Here is a 24,116-nt window from a genome sequence, read left to right on the forward strand (position 1 = left end):
AGGTAAAGTACATTCTCCTTTCTCGTTAGTTTTATCACATGATGTGTGAGAAAGTTTTCGTCTATGCATCTCAAGAAAATGTCTTCTGTAACTTTTTTGCCATGTTTCTGGTTCCAATCTATATGATAGTTTTAATCTACCATTATGATGCATGGACCTTTTGTAACTCCGTTGATTGGTTCGTGAAGTCCATTGTCGTTCTCTACTCGAATCAGGAACTCTACAACATAATCCAACCACCATTGCCTCGTTTTTTTTTGACCTCACACCACTAACTTTCTTTGAATCTGTCATCTTTCAGGTCCATTCTTTCCAAAGCCGTTAGGCTATCTTTTATATACAAGAGTATTCTTGTTCTTTTATCATTACTAAACTTTTTGCATTTACGTAGGGAAATTTCAAAATCCTTAAAAATTCATTTGCTCCTTTGATGATTCTCTCTTTGTTTTCTGATTTTCCGGTGTTAGCACTTTTTCATTTTCACTATCCTCATTGCACTAGAGCCCTGCGCTGTTGGAATTTTCAAAAACCGCAACCGCACAAAACCGCAACATTTGAAACCGCAACCGCACAAAACCGCAACATTTAAAATCGCAACCGCACAAAACCGCAGCGCCGAAAACCGCAACCGCACAAAACCGCACCGCAAGAATTGAAAAACAACATTAATGCTTTTATTGACATTATAAATCACAACTATCTACATCCGTGTTCCGATCTTGTTTCAACACACATTTGGCTTCACATTTGTTACAACAGATAAATGATGTAGCCACGTTTTGAAAAAAATTCTGCTAAAATTTTTCCAAATTTCACTTTTAGAATTTTCTTGCGCTTTTATAGAAACGTTTTCGCTTTAAGACAGCATCAATTTAATCAAAAATTCTTTATCAATTACATCTACCTGTGGATCAACTTCAACATTTTTTACCTCGGACATTTTTATAAAATAATCGATAATTAACCACGCTGTAAATAAAATAACTACTTCTTTCAAAGTAAACAGGAAAAAGAAAATGGTTGCTTCAACGGCTTCCAAAGATTTTAAGATTTTTCAAAGACAATATATATAAAAATTATTTCTAGGGATGCACCGAAGTTCGGCCCCGGTCCCGGCCAATATCCGGCTTTTTTCAAATCCGACCGAATCCGGCCCCGGCCGGATTTGGTGGCCGGATTTAGGGCCGGATTTAAGCGTCTATCGACATTTAAAAATGTTATAAATAGAAAAAAAAATTTCATTGAATTCAATTAATTTTATGTCAATAAGTTAAAAGCTAAGCATATATAACACATAATAACAACATCACTAATTGTGAGGTGTGCTGGACAATTTTCTTTGTGCTATAACATGGATTATGCATACATTATAAGCTGATCTTTGTGTAAAATAACTTGTGCACGTGCATACATGACACATAATATTAACATCACTAATTGTGAGATGAGCTGGACAATTTTCTTTATGCTATAACATCGGTTATGCATAAATTAAGCTGATCTTTGTGTACAGAATTTGGCGTATCACACAGCTTATTCATATATTTGAATTAATTAACTATTTGCTTGGTGTTATTTTTTGATGTTCAACATGTAGATAACCGTAAATGTGAGTATTTTTTCTAACTTATGTAAAATGGTAACTAAAATCCGGCCCCAGCCGGTTTTTGAATTTTAAATCCGGCCAAGTTTTTCAGATTTGAAAAACCTGAATTCGGTGCATCCCTAATTATTTCAATGATAATGCAATTTTTAGAATGTTATGGACGAACAAAAATACTTAACAAAATTTTTGCGGTCACCGCGGTTTTGATGAAAAAAAACCGCACATTTCAAAACCGCAACCGCGTAAAACCGCATGATTTAAGCACCGCAATCGCAAAAAACCGCGGTTGCGGTGCGGTTTTTGCGGTTTAAACCGCGACAATCGCAAACCGCGCAGGGCTCTACATTGCACTAAGCTGTCCTCTCACCATGGAAATCTATTCCCCCGACTTTTCTGCGCCTTGTTTTTCTTTGCATTGTTTTATCAAGTTTCTGCATTGCTCCCTTTCGCTCTTTGCCATGTCGTGCGTCACATATTTTTCTGTATTTTTTTTCCGTGTGCCGGAGTTTTGACAAGCTTCTAGCACTATGTTTTTCATTGTTTCTGCCTTGGAACTTGATGAGTAGTGGTTTTTCGTCACTTTGGCTTTGCCTAACCTGAATATTCTCTTAATGTCTTTGTCTGCACAAGGTATTTTTAGCACGTCTTTGATGAGTGTTATTATTTCTTTTCTGTCTTCGCTGTTCTTTTTATCGCCTTCCTTTACAGGTGACTCGACCATTCTATGTATTATTATGTTGTTTTTCAGATCTTTCTCTTTCCTTTTTTCATCGCGGATTTTCATTTTTTCTTTAGTTTTTTTCATTTTATCACTAACTAGCCTTAGTCTTTGTCAATTTTTTTGTTGACAATTGTTGTCCATGCTACTTCATTTGTTTTGCTTGTGTTTTTTAATGTCTCGTCTTCTGTTATTGTTTTAGTTGATTTAATTTCATTTTTAGTTGTCCAATTTCAACTAAATTTTCTTTTTCACTCATTAGTAACTGACTTTCAAGTTTTTCAATTTCAACTAAATGTTCCTTCTCATCAGCGACAAAAGAAACTGCGAAATTTTTTTACACTATTCGTGTAGTTAAATGCAGAGTTGTTTCATTAACTTGTACTTTTGGTCTGATTCAGGAATATTTTATTTTTTCAATTTCTACACTTTTTGTTCACGAATCCCTTCAGTATTTGCAATTGATTTGGGTGGTTTTATTTTAGCGAACTTATTAAAATCTCTTTAACAGCTTCAACGTTACACCTGGCGATCCAACAACTAGTCACATTTCTATTTTCATCTTTAACCATTCGTTACAACTTGTTATTGATTAAATTAATATAAATAGTGGTGTAATGAGCGTTGGAGTGGTGCAATGGTTGAAGGGTTAAGGTGTCTTATCTTGCCATTGGAGTGACTGGTTTCAAATGCAGATATCCTCACCTACGTCTTGCATGTTACTATAATTTTTAGGAAATGACTGAGGGAACAACAACAATGATAATAATTCTTGAGTCATTTTTCAGTCAAACAAGAATTTAAACCTGATTAGTTCTATATTTTGTTTCAAGACAAAAGTGATTGTCATAGCGTTTCTGTTTGAGCTGAGCTAGCTCGTTAAAAATTATATGGCAATTTTTTTTGCCCCAAGAAGAAAATAACGTTATTTTTGTAACGTGATACTACAAAATGGCTGATTCGAGTATGACTACCCCTATATTTGCAACAGATTAATGTGATGATTTATTTTATTATCATAATGGTTAAATCTGATAACGATATGTTGATCTTGTGTTTGGCGGCGCGATGGTGTAATGGCTAAGATGCCTGGCATTTTTGATGCAGTGCTCGGGTTCGAATGCAAAATAAAAGATCACGCCTATCATATGCAAAAGTGTGTGATGCGTTGATTCACGTGCATTTATGCATCGTGTGCTTGTTGTAATAATGATAGTGCCTCAGTCGCTTCCCATGGCGCTATATAAAATGACGTTATTATTATTATTATTGTGTTGTTATAAAATTGGTGCTGGGCATGACATAAAACTGCATCCACGCTGCCTTGCGTGCTTTTGAGCAAAAGGCTAGGCCCACCGCTTATAACTGGTGGTTGTCGTCAGGATGGGTGTCCAGATGTAAAAACTTTTCCCCAAATTACTCTCATGCCATCACAAAGAAAAACAATGGCCCCTAGTCCCCAGCAGGCCTTTAGTGGTCAAGGGGTGCCAAGAATCCCTGGGAAGTATGCTATAGCGGAGGGATGTTGCAGAAAAATTTAGAATGGCCCCTCTATGGTACTTAGACTTGAAACGCTCAATGTTGGATCACTGACTGGCCGCAGCATGGAAATCGCAGAAATGCTCGAGCGTAGAAGGATTGACATCTGCTGCCTTCAGGAAACCCGATGGAAATCGAATGGTGTCTGTCATGTCAACTCAGACAAAAAAAAATATAAACAATTCTGGAATGGTCAAAAGACGGCCAAAAATGGTGTTGAAATTTTTGCCAGAGAACCGCTAGCCCAAGAAGTACTGGATTTTAAAAGAAAAGCAAACAATGATTATTTTTTCTGCATATGCACTACAGACAGGCGAATCAGAAGAGATGAAAAATGACTTGGGCTGCATTCTTTGACACCATCTTAACAATACCAAAATCCGAAACAATCCTGAGAGGAGGCGATCTCAATGGCCACGCTGGAGAGTAAACAGATGGTTTTGACAACGCACATGGCGGTTTAGGCTATGGAAAACGGAATGAAGATGGCAACCGCATCTTTGAGTTTGTTGAAAATCACGGGTTTTGTTAACTGAACACATATTTTAGAAAAAGGTTGGAACATCTCATAACATACAAAAGTGTACCATCAGCCACGCAAATTGATTTCTTCGCTGTCAAGCAACAACACCGAAGGCTATTCAAAAACGTCAAAGTTATACCTGGCGAATCATGTGACGCCCAACATAGACTCCTTGTGGCAGACCTGGTTGTTCAACTGTCAAAACATAAGTCTAAACAAATGCCTCGGAGAATCAAAACGTGGAAATTGAAAAGCGATATTCATCGAGAAAAATTTCAACAGATTATCGCCACACAGTTAGACCACCAATCGCAAGCCAGTATAGATTGGAGTAGATACAAAACCATTTTGATAAACGCTGCAACTACAGTTTGTGGGAAACTGGTACAAAACGTCAGGATGAACGGGACACTCTGTGTTGGAATGACAGTGTACAAAAGTAATAGCTGAAATGAAAGTTGCATACAAGCAATGGCAAAAATCAAAGTATGTTGATGACCATAAAATTTTTCGTGAGAAAAACAACTATGCAAGACGTCAAGTTGCACTGGCTCAGACAGATCAGTGCAAAGAATGGCTCACTAAAAGCAAAGGTGAACAAATGAAATATCTGTATCGTATAGCAAAACAAGCAAAGCGTACGAAAAAAGACATAATTGGTGCCTCGTGTATCAAAAACGACAAAAATGATATGGTTCTTGAATAAGATGAGATCAAGCTACAGTGGAGAGAATACTTCAACCGTCTGTTAAACGAAACAATTCCTATCAATGTTAACTTTGACGCTCCACCCATCGAAGGTCCGATTCCAGACATCACTGTTGAAGAGCTTACAGAAGTTCTGAAAGCTATGAAGGATGGAAAGGCAGCAGGGCTCTCTGGACTCACAAATGACATTATCAAAGCATCTGGTACTGCAGGTATCCAAACGTTACTACAACTTAGCCGTGAAATCTGGAGAAATTGCTCAATACCGACTGAATGGAACTATAGCATGACAGTCCCGCTATACAAAGGCAAAAGTGATCCATTGAATTGTTCATCACATCGGGGTATACGTCTGTTAGAACACTCCCTGAAAATTGTCGAGAAAATCATTGAGAGAAGATTAACGTCGTGCATCACAATCGGAAATTATCAATTTGGTTTCCTAGCCGGGAAATCAACAATTGATGCAATTCACATCCTTCGGCAACTGCAAGAGAAGTACCTCACAAAGCATCAAAAACTATCACACGTTTTTGTAGACCTTGAAAAAGCATTTGATCGAGTTCCCCGTGAAGCAATCAGGTGGAATCTACGTCGACAACTCATTCCAGAATATCTTGTTCGACTTGTGATGGGAATGTATACGAATACTAAGACTCTCGTCAGCACTGCGGTTGGAAACACAGATGCATTTGACATTGGCGTTGGAGTTCACCAAGGCTCGATTCTCAGTCCACTGTTATTTATAACTGTGATGGAAGAAATCACAAAACCGATACGCACTGGTGACATTTGGAATCTAATATATGCTCATGATATCGTTTTAACAGCCACGTCTGAGCAGAATGCAGCACAGATGTTTGAAGATTGGAACACCAGACTGGCCGATCATGGATTCAAAGTCAACATCAGCAAAACCAAAGCAATGAACACTGGTGAACCTATCCAATCCACAGCTATTGGACGATGGCTCTGTTCAGTTTGTAAAGCTGGTGTAGGTAACAATTCAATCAAGTGTCAGTAGTGTAACCAGTGGTGTCACAAACGTTGCTCAAAAATAATTGGTACTTTATCTAAAGTGTCCAATTTTGTTTGTCCTGCTTGCATCAATCCACAACAACAAATTCGAAATAGCAATGTTTTTGAAGCCATTAAGGTAGAGAAAGTCACATCATTTCAATATCTAGGGGATGTTCTGGGTTGTACTGGAACAACTAAAGCTGCCGTTCGAGCTCGCATACGTGCAGCCTGGAATAAATGACATATCCTTGCCTCTATATTGATGCGGCGTGACAACCCACTACCAGTACAATCAAGACTTCATAAATCTGTGATACGTCCGGCGTTGTTATATGGTGCAGAAACATGGCTAATGACAACCAAACTGGAACAACAACTTCAACGAACCGACATGAAAATGCTCCGATGGATGCAACAAATTAGTCTGAAGGACCACATCAAATCTACCGAAATCCTGCGTCGTGTTGGTTTAGATGATATAAAAGACGAATGCCGGCAAAACCGTCTGCGGTGGTTTGGTCATGTCAAAAGTAGTGTAAACAGTGCCATAACTTTTCTTGCAGATGTTGAAGTACCTGGCACACGTCCCAAAGGCCGTCCAAAGAAGTCCTGGACGAACAAGACATGAAAGCTTTAAATTTAAATGAAATGGATACAACTGATCGTCTAATTTGGCGCAAAAAGTTGATGGCAAAGAAAACAACATCCTACCTTGGGGAACCGAGTCTCTGGACGCAAAACTAAGATTGATTGATTGATTGATTGTTGTTATAAAATCAAAAAAATTTATACACTTTCATTCATTCACCATTTATTTATTTATCTTAAATTGCTTGAAACTTTCAGTTTTGCAGATCCCCTGCATTTTGATTCTTTGCAAGCCAAAAAAATCATCCTTGCTCCAGGCAATACAATATATCTTCCTATAATTTTCAGACCAAGGCATGAGAGAGACTACGCAACTTTAGTGCATTTTACTAGTCCTGTATGTTTTTTGATTAATTATAAAACAATGTTTTGAATAATTGAATTTTTGATTAAATTTTCCTGTATTGGTTTCTTAAAAAAAACAGATGAGATGAAAAATTACTTCTGGGCTGCATTCTCTGACACCATCTCAACAAACTAAAATCTGAAACAATCCTGATTGGCGGCGATCTCAATGGCCACGTTGGAGAGTAAACAGATGGTTTTGACAACGCACATGGCGATTTAGGCTATGGAAAACGCAATGAAGATGGCAACCGCATCTTTGAGTTTGTTGAAAATCACGGGTTTTGTTAACTGAACACATATTTTAGAAAAAGGTTGGAACATCTCATAACATACAAAAGTGTACCATCAGCCACGCAAATTGATTTCTTCGCTGTCAAGCAACAACACCGAAGGCTATTCAAAAACGTCAAAGTTATACCTGGCGAATCATGTGTCGCCTAACATAGACTCCTTGTGGCAGACTTGGTTGTCAAACTGTCAAAACATAAGTCTAAACAAATGCCTCGGAGAATCAAAACGTGGAAGCTGAAAAGCAAGATTCATCGAGAAAAATTTCAACAGATTGTCACCACACAGTTAGACCACCAATCGCAAGCCAGTGCAGATTGGAATACAAACAAAACCGTTTTGATAAACGCTGCAACTACAGTTTGTGGGAAAACTGGTACAAAATGTCAGCATGAACGTGACACTTGGTGGGGGAATGACAGTGTACAAAATGCAATAGCTGAAAAGAAAGTTGCATACAAGCAATGGCAAAAATCAATGTCTGTAGATGACCATAAAATGTATACGAATACTAAGACTCTCGTCAGCACTGCGGTTGGAAACACAGATGCATTTGGCATCGGCGTTGGAGTTCACCAAGGCTCGATTCTCAGTCCACTGTTATTTATAACTGTGATGGAAGAAATCACAAAACCGATACGCACTGGTGACATTTGGAATCTAATATATGCTCATGATATCGTTTTAACAGCCACGTCTGAGCAGAATGCAGCACAGATGTTTGAAGATTGGAACACCAGACTGGCCGATCATGGATTCAAAGTCAACATCAGCAAAACCAAAGCAATGAACACTGGTGAACCTATCCAATCCACAGCTATTGGACGATGGCTCTGTTCAGTTTGTAAAGCTGGTGTAGGTAACAATTCAATCAAGTGTCAGTAGTGTAACCAGTGGTTTCACAAACGTTGCTCAAAAATAATTGGTACTTTATCTAAAGTGTCCAATTTTGTTTGTCCTGCTTGCATCAATCCACAACAACAAATTCGAAATAGCAATGTTTTTGAAGCCATTAAGGTAGAGAAAGTCACATCGTTTCAATATCTAGGGGATGTTCTGGGTTGTACTGGAACAACTAAAGCTGCCGTTCGAGCTCGCATACGTGCAGCCTGGAATAAATGACATATCCTTGCCTCTATATTGATGCGGCGTGACATCCCACTACCAGTACAATCAAGACTTCATAAATCTGTGATACGTCCGGCGTTGTTATATGGTGCAGAAACATGGCTAATGACAACCAAACTGGAATAACAACTTCAACGAACCGACATGAAAATGCTCCGATGGATGCAACAAATTAGTCTGAAGGACCACATCAAATCTATCGAAATCCTGCGTTGTGTTGGTTTAGATGATATAAAGGACGAATGCCGTCTGCGGTGGTTTTGTCATGTCAAACGTAGTGGAAACAGTGCCATAACTTTTCTTGCAGATGTTGAAGTACCTGGCACACGTCCCAAAGGCCGTCCAAAGAAGTCCTGGCCGCAAACAAACGAGAAAGACATGAAAGCTCTAAATTTAAATGAAATGGATACAACTGATTGTCTAATTTGGCGCAAAAAGTTGATGGCAAAGAAAACAACGTCCTACCTCGGGGAACCGAGTCTCTGGACGCAAAACGAAGATTGATTGATTGTATTTGTTTCTTCAGTTTTGTTTAAGTTTTTAAATACTTATTTTGTTCAAAGTTATTTCATAAATCTACAGTTAACTGTGATGAAGATGGTTAAAAATGGTTAAAAATTAACATGGTTAAAAATTAACAGCAACATTAAAAGATAGCAAACATAAAGATTTGGTTTTTAATGATGTCACTGATTTTTTCGCTTTTTGTCATTTATCTGGTTTCAGCATATTTAGATGGTAGGGAAACAAAGAGTATGATAAAACCGTGACGAACTAATGCGTTGGTATCGTTTATTTAATAACTTTTCCCATCTTTGCATAACCGAGTGCCTACAAAACATTTTTGCATTCTCAAGTAATTATGCTTTAGTCATTCTTTGCCGTTTTGTCCTCCTGACTCGATTTATAGTTGCATTTAAAAAGAAATTTTTCTGCATCATTAATCACATTTTCTTTTCACGTCAGAAAAGATTTGCGACTACTTTATTCTTTTGTTTTCCATTTTCAGCACTCGCCCAATCTATTATATAATTGTTTTTCCAAACGGCAAACGGTGTAATATATTTTACAGTTCTACTCGTTCCTTTGTTGTCAGTGCCAAAGGCAAGACTTGCTCTTATAAAAATCATTCTGCTTTTTATAAAAATCTGGCATTACTTTCCACTCTCATTATTAAATTATGGGAAACACCTAAATTACTCTAAATTTCAACCATCGTTTTTACTACTATTTCAGCTTTTGAAGCTTTAAAATCTTCACTGTTTTAATCAAGAAACCTTTTTGTTATACACAATTGTGATTGGCAAACAAAATTCAATTAATAATGGTATCTGTCATTTGATTACTTTTTAGCGTGTTTCGTTAACTTTTTGTAGCTTTTCAAGCATGATAACTCGACATGATCTGACCTGCTTCTTGTCCGTTTTTAATTTTGATCATTCTTTACCATTAATACCAAATCTCAACCCCAAAATATGCAAAATCTTTTTTACGGTCACTGGCGGATCTAGGGGCTGGGGGCCAGTGCCTCCCCATTGTGAGCAGTATTTTAAGTCAATAAAATTCACTGTTTAAACAGGAGAAAGAACAAAAATGGACGTGTAAGCAAAAAAGGTCGTCGTCAGCCACACTACCAAATATCTTGGTCAATATTTTGGCCCCAACGTGAAAATTTAAACATTTCAAAAATTTTGGGCTCTCCTTCAAAGTTGACGATGACAATAATTTTTTGGTGAGCGATGTGACATATTGTAACTTTTGTTCACATCTGACTTTTTATTTAATATTTAATGCATTCTGAATATCTAACTGAGGTGAGAAAATCAACAACATGTTTAACACATGTTTTCGTCATACTCATGACGTTACAATTGTGTTTGTATTTGTTAGTCGTTTTGAAATCTGAAATTTTATATTAATTGCATTATTAGTTTCGTTAATGTTAAGCACAATGAAATAAATATAAACTCATTTATTATCATGTTCTTTTTTAACTTTGAATGTTGTACAGCATGGAGTGTTTTCTATTTCGCTGTTTGCACCTTCCTGTAAAGTTAAATATGATGGTATTTACTTTCAAGAACATTGTAATTTAGGTTACTGTGCTGTAGGCAATTCTTCACGGTTCCGGTTCATTGTTAAAAATGGAAGGTTTGTATATAATTAAACTAAACTCTGATTGTTATTTTATGACCCGTTATTATAGCAATTTTTAATTGTTAAAATTTAGTTATTATTAAACAATCTGCTCTGGCAACTTTGCAACGAAAGTAAATATCTTGGAGTGACAAAAATTAGCCTATTTCAGCTGATCACGCTTCCACTAAACTTTTTAAACAATCTCGAAAACTATGACAGTTCGGTTCTACTTTGTATTTACTTGTTAATTTATTGAATCATCATGCGTGCGTTGCTTCACGTCTTAGTAGTTAGTAGTATCAATCTGAACGGTTTTTAAACACATAATCAGTAGACGTGGGCGTCCCAATCCATGTACGACAAGTTTCCGATTTTGGGAATTAATTTTTTCAGCACCAGTGCCAATCACAATTTGTCAAATTTTGCGTTGTACCGATTATTTCCCAATGTATCGATCACTTTTCGATAGTTTTCGAATGATCCCTGACCCAATAATTTTTCAATGTCTTCATAAGCTTCTGATAATTTCAGAGTGGATCATTCGGCTTATCTAAATGGAAATTGAAATCTCCACAAATAAGTGTATTAGAAAACATCATTGTAACTTGTTCCAAGACGGATGACATTTCTTGAAAAAATTGATTGTACTTGCATTAAACTTGAACGATAAACAGTCATTATAATTAAACTAAATTTTTCAACGAAGATTTTTACTACCACCGTTTTATAACATTGTAATTTCGGTATATCAATTCTAACAGTTTTAAAAACAGACCCGAAGTAAATGACCAAATTTTCTGACGTAATCTACAGTTATAACCAAGTGGCATTGCCTGTTTAACAGATAAATCATCAAATAATTTATGCCAGGTTTCCGCCAACGATAGCACATTATAACATCCGGCAATCTAATCAACTACATCTCTTTTTGGTATCAGTGACCAAACATTTCAGAAAGCTCATTTAAAGTTCATGGGCTGCCATCAGGGGGTGTAATGTCCTTAATTTTTCCGACGCCTTGCGTCGCGCACATAAACACACACAACACGCACACACACACACAGCACACACGCACGCACACCTTAGGCCAGGGTTTTGTTTCGTAGGGGTTCGAAAAACATTGTTTTTTTTGACGAGTTCAAACTCTGAAAAACTTATAAATATAGCAACAGAAGAATAAAAATGGAAAAACACTATCAAAATACAAATGTATCAATATATATGCAATAAACTATTATTTTTTATTATAAAAATTTAATTATCAATAACATACAACTTAATTTATAAAAAAATTTTCAAACTGAATATATCCTGCATCTAAATTTAAATTACAGTGAACGCTTATTAAAACTAGTCCATTTAACATAATTTCGGATGTGGTGTTTCTTAGATTTTTATTTTATTTTTTATTTTGATTCTTTAAAAATGCTTAAACCTTTGTAAACCAGAAAATGATTTTACCGACGTGGCAGTTTGACACTGGTAAAATTGCCAAAATTTGAAGTAGAGTATATATATATTTATATGGTTTTTAATTAGCGCTTTATATAAATTTAAATTTATCATAATAATAATAATAATAATAATAATAATAATAATAATAATAATAATAATAATGGTTACATATTTTTATCACAAATCTTAGGTGTACTAAAGCGGATTTAGAAATGATGTTTTGGAAGCCAAACTAGTCTTGTATGCTGAAGTCTCTTTCAAGCCTTTACACAATTTTATTATTTACATAAAGAAACAAATAAAAATAAATGACCTACAAATAAACAAAAGATAATTAAACGAAATTAAACGTAACTGAATTAAATTGGAGTAAAAAATGCGGAGCGTGTCACGAATTGTTTATCCAGACATTTTCCACAATCTTTGCATACTTTCGAGATTAAATGAACAAACTAGAAATTTTATGTTTTCTCAAAAATTGTACCAGCTTGCTTTGCAAAAATAAAATCAAACTTTATCTCGCCCCCTTGAGTTAGCGCATTTACTCCATAATGCACACAATTAGAATGTACACCTACACGCATACGCATATGAACAGTAAGACATACCCATGCATTTGAAAATAACATCCACCTACATCCATGAGTTTGTCATAGGTAACCATTACCATTATTAATTTTATTATTAATGGCAAACTTTCATTGCGCCAGATGTTACTATTACCATTACCGTCGGAAACGTCATGGACGTTGAAGCTTGAATTCCAACCATGAACATGCCCTATTTTTTATTGTTGTAACAATATTTTAAAGTTGCCAATATGTCGCAAGAAGTACAATTAAAGAAATGTTTTTTTTTAAGAATATCAATTTAAAAAAAAATATTTTTAAAAAATTTTTAAATATTTTTTAGCAGTGGCAAAATCAAACATAAAAACATAAAAGAAATCAAGTTGTATATTTTATTTTATTTCTGAGAGAGGTTGGAAACTCGAACCGAACCTTTCCCACGCCCATGACACACACACACACACACACACACACACACACACACACACACACACACACACACACACACACACACACACACACATTCATTCATATATCTAAATTATCTAAATTATATTTGTTTCTTGCTTGCGTTTTTGGGTCTTGAAAAAAGCAAGCATATACGCAAGCATAATAGTAATGTGTGTGTGTGTATATATATATATATATATATATATATATATATATATATATATATATATATATATATATATATATATATATTTATATATATAAATTTTGCGTCATACCCGGTTTTAAAAAAAATTGAAAAGTATCCGAAAACGTTTTGCTCTCCACAATAATTTTAATAATGAATTTGAAAGACTGCCGATAGTATATATAGACTCCAATCATCTTGACATTATAAGCCAGCTGTTTTTTTTTAAATTTTTTTAACATAAAAGCAAATTTTAAAATATCGTTCTGCTATTTTGAAACAAAGCTATTATTTTACAAAATTATATCTATATATTCAAACATTACAAATCTGATTAAAATAGTTTATTAAATTTTTATTTTTTGTCATTTTTGAATTTTCAAAATTGATTTGCTCTTCAAGTTTTGTTTGCTCTTTAGGTCATATTATATTAACAATTGCAATTATTGTTTTTATATCCAAGTTGTCATTTAAAATAACACTTTAAATTATGAATTAAATTGTAGCGAATCGAATACCAAAGTCCAGATATTGAATATTTCCCCGTTTATATTTGATCCTGATTCATTCATTATAGAAAATAATTGTGCTTTTCAATGCACACTATATTTTCAACCTAAGGTTAGTTTGTTCAAAATTTATCAAATTTAATGTCAAATATCATTGAGATCAAGGTTTGTTCAGAAACGTCAAATTTTTGTGCGATACCGTTAGCCCGTATCTCAGAGTCTATCTGTCACATGCCATGCATATGCAAAGAAGTGCTTGCGCGTTTATTCGAAAAGTGTATGCATGTAACAACTGGTTAATGTGTTTTGTTTGAAACTGTTGGACATGGTAAATTTAAATTAGTTTCAATGAATCATCGTTAAGCGTCCAGAGACCCAGTTCTCCAGCAATCCCATCACTAGGTGCCATCAATTTTTTGCGCCAAATTAGGCGATCAGTTGTATCCATTTCATTTAAATTTAGAGCTTTCATGTCTTGCTCGATTGTTTGCGACCAGGACTTTTTGGACGGCTTTTGGGACGTGTGCCAGGTACTTCAACATCTGCAAGAGAAGTTATGGCACTGTTTCCACTTCGCTTGACATGACCAAACCACCGCAGACGGTGTTGCCGGCATTCGTCCTTTATATCATCTAAACCAGCACGACGCAGGATTTTGGTGGATTTGATGTGGTCCTTCAGACTAATTCGTTGCATCCATCGGAGCATTTTCATGTCGGTTCGGTGAAGTTGTTGTTCCAGTTTGGTTGTCATTGACCATGTTTCTGCACCATATAACAACACCGGACGTATCACAGATTTATAAAGTCTTGATCGTAGTGGCAGTGGGATGTCACGCCGCATCAATATAGAGGCAAGGATATGCCATTTATTCCAGGCTGCACGTATGCGTGCTCGAACGGCAGCTTCAGCTGTTCCAGTACAATCCAGAACATCCCCTAGATATTGAAACGATGTGACTTTTTCTACCTTAATGACTTCAAAAACATTGCTATTTCGAATTTGTTGTTGTGGACTGATGCAAGCAGGACAAACAAAATTGGACACTTTAGATAAAGTAGCAATTATTTTTGAGCAACGTTTGTGACACCTCTGGTTACACTGCTGACACCTGATTGAATTGTTACCTACACCAGTACGATTTGTTTGTTTTGCTATACGATACAGAGATTTCATTTGTTCACCTTTGCTCTTAGTGAGCCACTCTCTGCACTGATCTGTCCGAGCTAGTGCGACTTGACGTCTTGCATATTTGTTCTTCTCACGGAAAATTTTATGGTCATCAACAGACTTTGATTTTTGCCATTGCTTGTATGCAGTTTTCATTTCAGCTATTGCATTTTGTACACTGTCATTCCACCACAAAGTGTCCCGTTCATGCTGGCGTTTTGTACCAGTTTCCCCACAAACTGTAGTTGCAGCGTTTATCAAAACGGTTTGTATCTACTCCAATCTGTACTGGCTTGCAATTGGTGGTCTAACTGTGTGGCGACAATCTGTTGAAATTTTTCTCGATGAATATTGCTTTTCAGCTTCCACGTTTTGATTTTCCGAGGCATTTGTTTAGACTTATGTTTTGACAGTTTGACAAACAGGTCTGCCACAACGAGTCTATGTTGGGCGACACATGATTCGCCATGTATAATTTTGACATTTTTGAATAGCCTTCGGTGCTGTTGCTTGACAGCGAAGAAATCAATTTGCGTGGCTTATGGCCTGCTTTTGTATGTTATGAGATGTTCCAACCTCTTTCTAAAATATGCGTTCAGTAAACAAAACCCGTGACTTTCAGCAAACTCAAGGATGCGGTTGCCATCTTCATTCCGTTTTCCATAGCCAAAACCGCCATGTGCGTTGTCAAAACCATCTGTTTTCTCTTCAACGTGGCCATTGAGATCGCCTGCAATCAAGATTGTTTCAGATTTTGTTATTGTTGAGATGTTGTCAGAGAATGCAGCCCAGAAGTCATTTTTCATCTTTTCCGATTCGGCTGTCTGTGGTGCCTATGCAGAAAAAATAGTCATTGTTTGCTTTTCAATTTTAAATTTAAATTAGTTTGATTCTTAATTTTATATAAAACGATTGCTCAGCTCGCAAAGATCTATGAAGCTCACGTGTGTATTATATACGGAAAGGATTTTTCAAAAACAGCATTCGTTACAGTTACCGGTCAAGGTGCGTCCGTTTTTTATTATTACTGTTAATGTTTAAGTTGCATTTTCTTTTCATAACGAAATAAATGCATATCTACGCAACGTCAAAAACAATATTTGCTTAAAAATTATGCATTGCTTGCTCGAAAATATGCGACTCCAAATTATGAAAGCAGTTAATTCAGTTAAAGTTTTTCACAACCTTTGGGTTAAATTAAATAAAACTTCTAATGTTTATAGTTTTAACATTGGTTAACGTGATGTAGTAAAATTTGTTTAGCATACTACGTTATATCAATGAAAAAGCTAAGAAATTTACTTTAGTTAAAAATGACGACTTTTTAGTAAATAAAAGGTTATTCCTTGAAATCCAATCAGTGGTATTCAACTGATCGTAAAAATACTACTATTAACCCTACAGTCAACTATTTTTTACTGGAGTAGAAGTTAACTGCTTTTGTAACTGGTGCCTGGTTGTGAGCTACTTTTCAAAGTTGTCCAATAAAAAGCTGTTCTGACATTCTCCATTTGTTAAATATAAAAAGAAAAAATTACAAAATGTAGTTTATATTCAATAAAGTAAAACATGTATGTTATATAACATGAAACAAACTTATAAACAATGGTATTCGTTCATAAATTTTGTCAAGAGAGATCGCTACAATTCATTTCAGTTTTGACTTTAAACATTAAATTTGTGCGTGATAGGCCGTGTGAAGAATGCACTGACCTGCCAATAAGCCTTTAGCATATATCGAACGCCCTTATTGACGTCACTGACGAAAGATTAAAGTTGTAAAATGAAAGCGTGTATATTGACTGAGTAGTCTGTTAATTAAGTGATATTATCCATTGATGTTTATATATGCTAATGCACCATTTTGAACGCCGAATCAAATGAAATCTTTTTAAAATATAGTTTTCTGTTCACGAATTTTATTTTTTAAACCTTCCTGCCGGACGATAGCCGAAATATCTTTGAATGGCATGGCATGACTTTCTTTCAAGTTTTAAACTTTGTTTTGAATATATCTTAATTAAACGTATCCTTATAACACGATGAAATTAACGTTAGCGGATCATTCCGTGTTGTTTGAATTAATATTTGGCATATAAATTTAATTTGTTTTCTTATCATACAAATTGATTTTAGGCATTTATCCTAGAATTATTTGGTGCAATGTAGATGATCACCGTATACCTCAGACTAATAATTGCGACGCTTGTTCGTTAGAAAGAAATGTAAATTCATTTGGTGATGGCAAACCATGCACTAACAATCTTTATAACGGTGATCCAAGTCATAAGGACAACCCATTGGCAGCGGACAGTTGTATCTGTTTCGGTTACAAATCAATACAGTTTGATTCAACTCCTGTGGGTAAGATGTCAACAAAGAACATCTATTTAGCTAACACTTCAAAGTTGAGTTTTAGTTCAAGATTTTAATGGATTGTAGCTTTGCATTTAATAGTTTTAAGTTTTAATAGTTTTAAATAATAATAAATTTAAATTACTGTTAACTGCTGTTAATTTACAAATTTATTTAAACAGGTAGAAAGCTGTTATCAGATAAGCATACTGCATTTTGAGAAAGAAATCACAAATTTAGATTCGGGCAGCTCAAAATTAACAAACAATTTGTTACATAATTTTGTTGCAGTTAGTAATGTAAAACAAAAACATAGAAATGTTTCGAGTTTGTGGAAGAGCTCAAATTGTACTAAGAGGGATAATTACTGCTGCGATGATGGTCCATATGAGCTGTTTGATATTGGGCTTTCTTGTGGTGTTATAAAACCGCAGTCGACTTTGAAGATTCCAGTAGATAAGTTTTTTTGTTTATTTATTTAAAAAATTTATTTTAACCATTAATCTATGATCAAATGATTTTAACTTTTTTTTGGCACGTTGAAGGGCATTTAAAATTTAAATAGGCAATGTGGAAATAAAAATAGTTTTGAGGCAGAGGTGATAACACTTTTTCAATTTTGAAAATGTTTAAGGAGAAAGACAAAAAATGTTAAATAAAAACATAACATGTCTAATTTATGTTTTGAAAACCAGCTAGTAAAAATATTTCAAATGTTACGCAAAGGTTTAAGAAATGATATTGTTTACGGAATCATTTCGAAGCATTAAAAAGGTTAAGAGTTGCACAGAGTAGACGGATTTTATACTTTTCATTGTTGGGAGGTGTAAGATTGTAGATATAAAATAGTTTAAAAGTTGAAATGATGATGAATGTGTATGTAGGTGGGGCAGTTGAACGATGGGTAGGAGTTCATTGTTGGAATATTGCTATACGACGATACAGATGCACCATTGTTTCAACAATTACTGAAAATAAATTATAGTACACTGATATGTTTAAGCATATTTATTTATATTGTGTTCTTATTTAGGAGATGTATACTTTATTAATATAAAATATGATCTATTACGAACAACAGGTCACTTTCAGACCAAATATGGTTGGGGAGAAATATAAAGTCACACTTATGAGCAGAGTAGTATCGATTAATGGTAATCAAACTCTATCAAAAGATACAATTGTTTGTAACGCAGAGAGCTTTGGTGAGTTCTTAAAGCAAAATTCCTTAAAAATATAAGTTTTTTTTACTTTTCATACAATGCGTTTAAATAGTTTGATTGAGAGTAAAAATTACATAATTTTTGGGAATATTGTCAATTATTGATAAAAAAGTGAAAAAATGCAAATAATTAACAAATTGATTAACTATTTTGGAGCATATCATGAATGAACTTCCGCATCGTTTTCGGTGGCCACTGCACTATCGTCAACAAGCATCAGGTTGCTCAGATGGTGATTGACGCTGAGCTGAACTCCTTCTCTTCCTTGAAAGACTTTCCGCATGATGGCATCAACCACTGTAATAGCGGCGAAACGACGTTTCTTTAACGAACGCCTGTTTTAATAATATTGAATTTGCACTCGTCTGTTTAAACCATCATAATACGCCTCTTTCAAGAGGCAGGATGGATTCGGCTTTCAGAAATTTCCACAGTGCCGATGTATGCAGATTTGAAATCTATGAAGAAATAACTGTACGTTGGCCAAGTCATATTTTTTCATCAGTTGATGGAGAGAAAAGGTTTGGTCAGTACAACCTGAACCTTTCTTCCTCTCGACTCATTTGTTCTCAATGTTTCTGAAGCCGTGACTATTTGATTTCATGAAGATTTTGCCTATGATCGAAAGTAGACTTAAGCCGCAGTAGTTTTTACACTCTGGGCTGTCGCCCTTCTGGACAAGGCTGAGATGATGATCGCCTTCTACCGATAACGTATGATTTTCAAATTTCATATTTTTAAATAAAAGGGTGAACTAATATCGCAATAGGACTTGTCCATCACCGATCTTGATGGTCACTACTTTACATTCACGTGTCGTCACTTCTTCACATTCGCGTGTTGTTAATATTTTTGAGCAGCAATGACTTTAATTTTCTATTGATAAAGGGAGATTAATTTGAGTTGTTGTTGATTGTAAGAATCACAACGACAGCAACATATTTCTTTAGCTTCTTCTGTCAACTCATCGTTAAAATTATTGCATACTTCCCAGGGCACCCCTTGACCACTTAAGGCTTGCTGGGGACTAGGGGCCATTGTTTTTCTTTGTGATGGCATAAGAGTAATTTGGGGAAAAATTTTTACATCCGGACACCCATCCTGACGACAACCACCAGTTGTAAGCTGTGGGCCTAGCCTTTTGCTCAAAAGCACGCAAGGCAGCGTGGATGCAGTTTTATGTCATGCCCAGGGCATTCTTCTCTAGTAAAAGTGTGTGTGCACATTATACATTTGCAAGAACCCATTTTCACTTCTTGTTATTGCAGCACAGTAAAACAACTTGACTAGCTGTACGCTCAGATAAAAATACCTGATTGCAATCAAATAAAAAAATTAACAAAACTTCTTTTTAATACAACGACAAATATTAAATTAAAAACTATATAATAATCTTTTTCAAATTTTTAAATATAAATTTTCTAAATTAACATTTTTAAAATCTCGAAAAATAACTGAACCTTTGATAACACGAAGTTCAACTTACTGAACTTACTTGGTTCAACTATTTTACACATTTGAAAATTGGAAAGATTAACAATTGAATCAGGTAACACAACCCTGGAGACATATTCAAACTGGACTGGTATTTTAGTAATTTCTATAGCGCTACGAATATTACTGATTTTATTGATAAAAAATGTCATAAAATCATTGGGAAAGAAATCGGTTATTATTGTTATTTTTAGATAAAATTTTGTCGAGGATATTCCACAATTTTTTCGGTTGTTTTTTAAACGAATCAACTTGATTAGACCAAAATTTGTTTCTTTTGGGAAAATGTTTGTATCTTTTCTTTTAAAACTAAGCGCCATGCATTTCGATTAAAATCATTCTTCATTTTCCTACACAATCGTTCAAACAAAAGGGCGGATGACATGAGTAGATTTGACATAACGACAAGGAGCAACAATATCCACAATCCTCACGATTTTAGAATTAAACAAATCTAACAGGGTATCTGCGGAAGATGAATTGAACGGCCCTGAAATAGATGAATCGACAACTAATGAACAAAATTGATTTTTGTCGATTTGATTCCATGAACGAGTAAGTTTCCATTTATTCTGAGGTGTGGGAACTGAAATAGGGAAACAAATTTTAACTAAACTGTGGTCTAAGTACACATTTGGTGGCTCAACGGAAAAAATTGTGAGGAAAGGTCAGAACTGGAGGCAATTAAATCTAATGTTCCAATTAAATCTAATGTTAATGTTTGTTCATTTATTCTATTTATCAATTGATATAAATCAAGAATTTCAAATAATTTCAATGCATTAGGGTCGTTCAAAAGTTCAACATGAATATTCACGTCTCCAACAAAAATAACATAATTTGCTAAAAGCAATATTTGGTCAGACAGATGATAACTCATCAAAAAACAATGATGATGGAATAGAAGACCCAGGACGATAAGTTGCGAAAACGACAATAGTCACTTTGCTGAAATAAAATTTTACAACTATAGCTCCAAACGTCTTAAATAAAGGCAGTGGAATTTTATAAAATTTAAAATAATTTTTAAAAAACACAATTATTCCACCACGGTGAGGGTCGGCCGGCCTCGAAAAATCTATGAACACAAAATCAGGTGGCAGAGTGGGTCTAAGTGATAAATTTTCGGAAGACCCATGCCAGGATTCCGTAACAACAAAAATATCAAAATTATTAGAGAAAAAATTGCGAACAGTGTTGATCTTATTCATAATTGACCTAATGTTCAACAAACCTAATTGTAATTTTAGTTCTGTGTCTTTTTTGGTAACTTCACGATCATTACCACCACCTTTATCGTTACCACTACAACCATCTCCGCCACCGCAAATACCACCATCATTACCACCATCGTTATCGTTACCACCACAAACGTCTCCATCACCGCAATCATAGCACCATCAGCAATACCTTCACCAGAAATCTTTTCGCCGGATGCTCTTTGAGTTTGACAATCCGCCACTTTCTAACCGTTCCCCTCACCTTGAATAAAAAACCCGGGCACGAGACTTTTCTTGATTTGGCTTCATCAATTAGTTTTTTTTAACTCCGCACGCTGATCAACTGTTAAATCATGACTGATCTATACTTTATCAAGATCTTCATACATAGTTTTTAATTTAAACGAAGTTTTTGAGACTAATTTTTTAATTGCAGAACTCTTCATTTTAATCAGCACCGGTCTAATTTTACTTTCTGCTTTTGGACCCAGTCTAACAATTCTTTTAATATCCTGATCCTTGACATCACTGGATAACTTTTTAATAATTCCTTTGACTCTATCTTTATCATCATCAGTTTCTTGCAAATTGAACATCATTATGTTATTCTCTCTCTCTTTCATGTCATTAACATTGGTTAAAGTTTTTTTTAAACACTTTTAACCTCATCATTAACAAGTTCAATATTTTTTTTCACTTCGCATCTGACAGCATCAGCTAAACTTTTGCTTAAATCATTTTTAAGGCTACATAGCTCAGTACTCAAATCAGTGCCATCGAATCTTTCCGTCTTATCAACATTTTTCTGAATTAAACTTTTGATAGCTTCAAGTTCACTCCTCAACAAAATGTTCGATTCTTAAATGTTGTCAATTTTAGTGTTGAGCGCATCATTGCTATCACGCACAGCTTTATTTAATGACTTTACGTCAGGAAGTAGTTTCATGCATTCATCACAATACCACTTAATATTAGACATGGAACTGATAACTTTGAAGGCTGATTTACTTATTCTGACACAGTTTTGGTGAAAAGCAAGCTGACATTGAAAGCACAGAATTGCCTCTTTATCCTCTACATTTCTAGAACATCGACATCCTTTAATCGACATTATTAATTTAAAAAGAATGTTTCCAAGTCAATTAATAAAATTATATTATAAATGTTTTTAGAAATTTACCAGTCCGCAAGAATAAACACAAAACAATACATTTATTACACACACACACACCCACACACACACACACACACACACACACACACACACACACACACACACACATATAGGTAATAAATTCTACCGATTTATTAGTGTTTTTCAACTTGTATTCGAATTTTTCAATTTGTCATAATAAATTGAGTCTGTTTAAAATTGAAGCTTTATTTTTATTAACAAATATTTTATCAAAATTATTGCAGATAGATCTAATTCGACGTTAAACCGTCATCCACAGTGCATTATTTATAAATTTATTAATTAGTATTATTGCAGTTTTAATATTATTAAAAATATATAAAAAATAAATTCTAAAAAGAAACATGATATTGTAATGAAAAATTTTAACAACGAAAATTTTTAAATAGTTTAAACGATAGTTTTCAAGGCGGCAAAAACAGCGTCAAAATTGTGAGGCGCGAAAATAATTAATTTATTATATTTATTATTGTTGTTTGTCGATCACGGTCTAAGCCGGTTTGCAGATGATTCCAGGGCTCATCTAAGTCCAAAGGATATCATCCAAAAAAGTCTCTAAGGATATGTGCAGTTCCAAGCAGAGCAGTTTTCTGAGCTTCTTCTTTCTTTGGTTTCCCAGATATTTTTTATTGTTGCATCCCCGTGTATTCCTAAATCTCCTACTACTATTGGTAAAACTTTACATCTAATGTTCCACATTCGTGAGATCTCAATTTCCAGATCTTTATACTTGCATCTTTTTTTTGCTTCTTTTGAAATAACATTCGTGTCAGTCGGTATCGATATTTCAATCAACAGGCGTATTTTTTCAATCTTATTCATGACAGTGATATCTGGTCTGTTGGCATTAATTTTTCTATCTGTAATTATCTGTGAATCCCACATTATAATAATTTGCTCATCCAGGTTGATCACTTTTGTCGGTTCATACTCGTAATATTTTTCATCTACCTTCATTTTCTAGTGGTTACAAATTGACCAGTAAATATATTTTGCTAGATTGTTGTGTCGCTTCATGTAGCTTGTTGGTGCGAGTGCTGAACATCCTGTAATTATATGGTTAATGTGTTCGTCCTCTAAATGACACAATCTGCATTTGCTATCTATTTGATTTTCAAGATTTTTTTTGATAATATTTCGTGTTAAGTACTTGATCTTGGGCTGCAATTATAAGACTTTCTGTTTCACCTTTTAATCCGGAAAATTTTAACCATCCAACACTAGCCATTGAATTTATATCTGGTTTTTCTAACTCTTAAAAGTATTTTCCATGCAACGGTTTATTGTAAACCTCTTCTATTCTTTGTCTTTCTAATTTTTTTAAAAATTTATCTATATTATTTGAATTATAATATGAGTGATGGGTGATGATATGATATAATGGGTGATGATATCGTTTTAACAGCCACGTCTGAGCAGAGTGCAGCACAGATGTTTGAAGATTGGAACACCAGACTGGCCGATCATGGATTCAAAGTCAACATCAGCAGAACCAAAGCAATGAACACTGGTGAACTCATCCAATCCACAGCTACTGGACGATGGCCCTGTAAAGCTGGTGTAGGTAACAATTCAATCAAGTGTCAGCAGTGTAACCAGTGGTGTCACAAACGTTGTTCAAAAA

At 34.8% G+C, this 24,116-nt stretch overlaps 3 protein-coding genes across 3 annotated transcripts; 1 reads left to right on the forward strand and 2 right to left on the reverse strand.

Moving 5' to 3' along the window:
* Positions 1–1,044: 1,044 nt before the first annotated feature.
* On the reverse strand, positions 1,045–2,411 carry HELRODRAFT_181286 (hypothetical protein; the record flags this gene model as incomplete). The annotated part of the gene is made up of 2 exons (XM_009030521.1): positions 1,045–1,198; positions 1,996–2,411. 2 exons carry the CDS (start codon positions 2,409–2,411, stop codon positions 1,045–1,047), a joined length of 570 nt encoding a protein of 189 aa, XP_009028769.1.
* An 11,565-nt stretch (positions 2,412–13,976) lies between these two features.
* Positions 13,977–17,437, forward strand: HELRODRAFT_181287 (hypothetical protein; the record flags this gene model as incomplete). The annotated part of the gene is made up of 3 exons (XM_009030522.1): positions 13,977–14,000; positions 15,926–16,010; positions 17,142–17,437. The coding sequence occupies 3 exons, from the start codon at positions 13,977–13,979 to the stop codon at positions 17,435–17,437; spliced, it is 405 nt and encodes a 134-aa protein (XP_009028770.1).
* Positions 17,438–20,937: 3,500 nt separating this feature from the next.
* HELRODRAFT_181288 (hypothetical protein) lies at positions 20,938–22,408 on the reverse strand (the record flags this gene model as incomplete). The annotated part of the gene is made up of 4 exons (XM_009030523.1): positions 20,938–21,060; positions 21,488–21,559; positions 21,962–22,136; positions 22,221–22,408. The coding sequence occupies 4 exons, from the start codon at positions 22,406–22,408 to the stop codon at positions 20,938–20,940; spliced, it is 558 nt and encodes a 185-aa protein (XP_009028771.1).
* Positions 22,409–24,116: the final 1,708 nt, after the last annotated feature.

The sequence above is a fragment of the Helobdella robusta genome (assembly GCF_000326865.2).
Source record: "Helobdella robusta unplaced genomic scaffold HELROscaffold_69, whole genome shotgun sequence".
Taxonomy (NCBI): Eukaryota; Metazoa; Annelida; class Clitellata; order Rhynchobdellida; family Glossiphoniidae; genus Helobdella; species Helobdella robusta.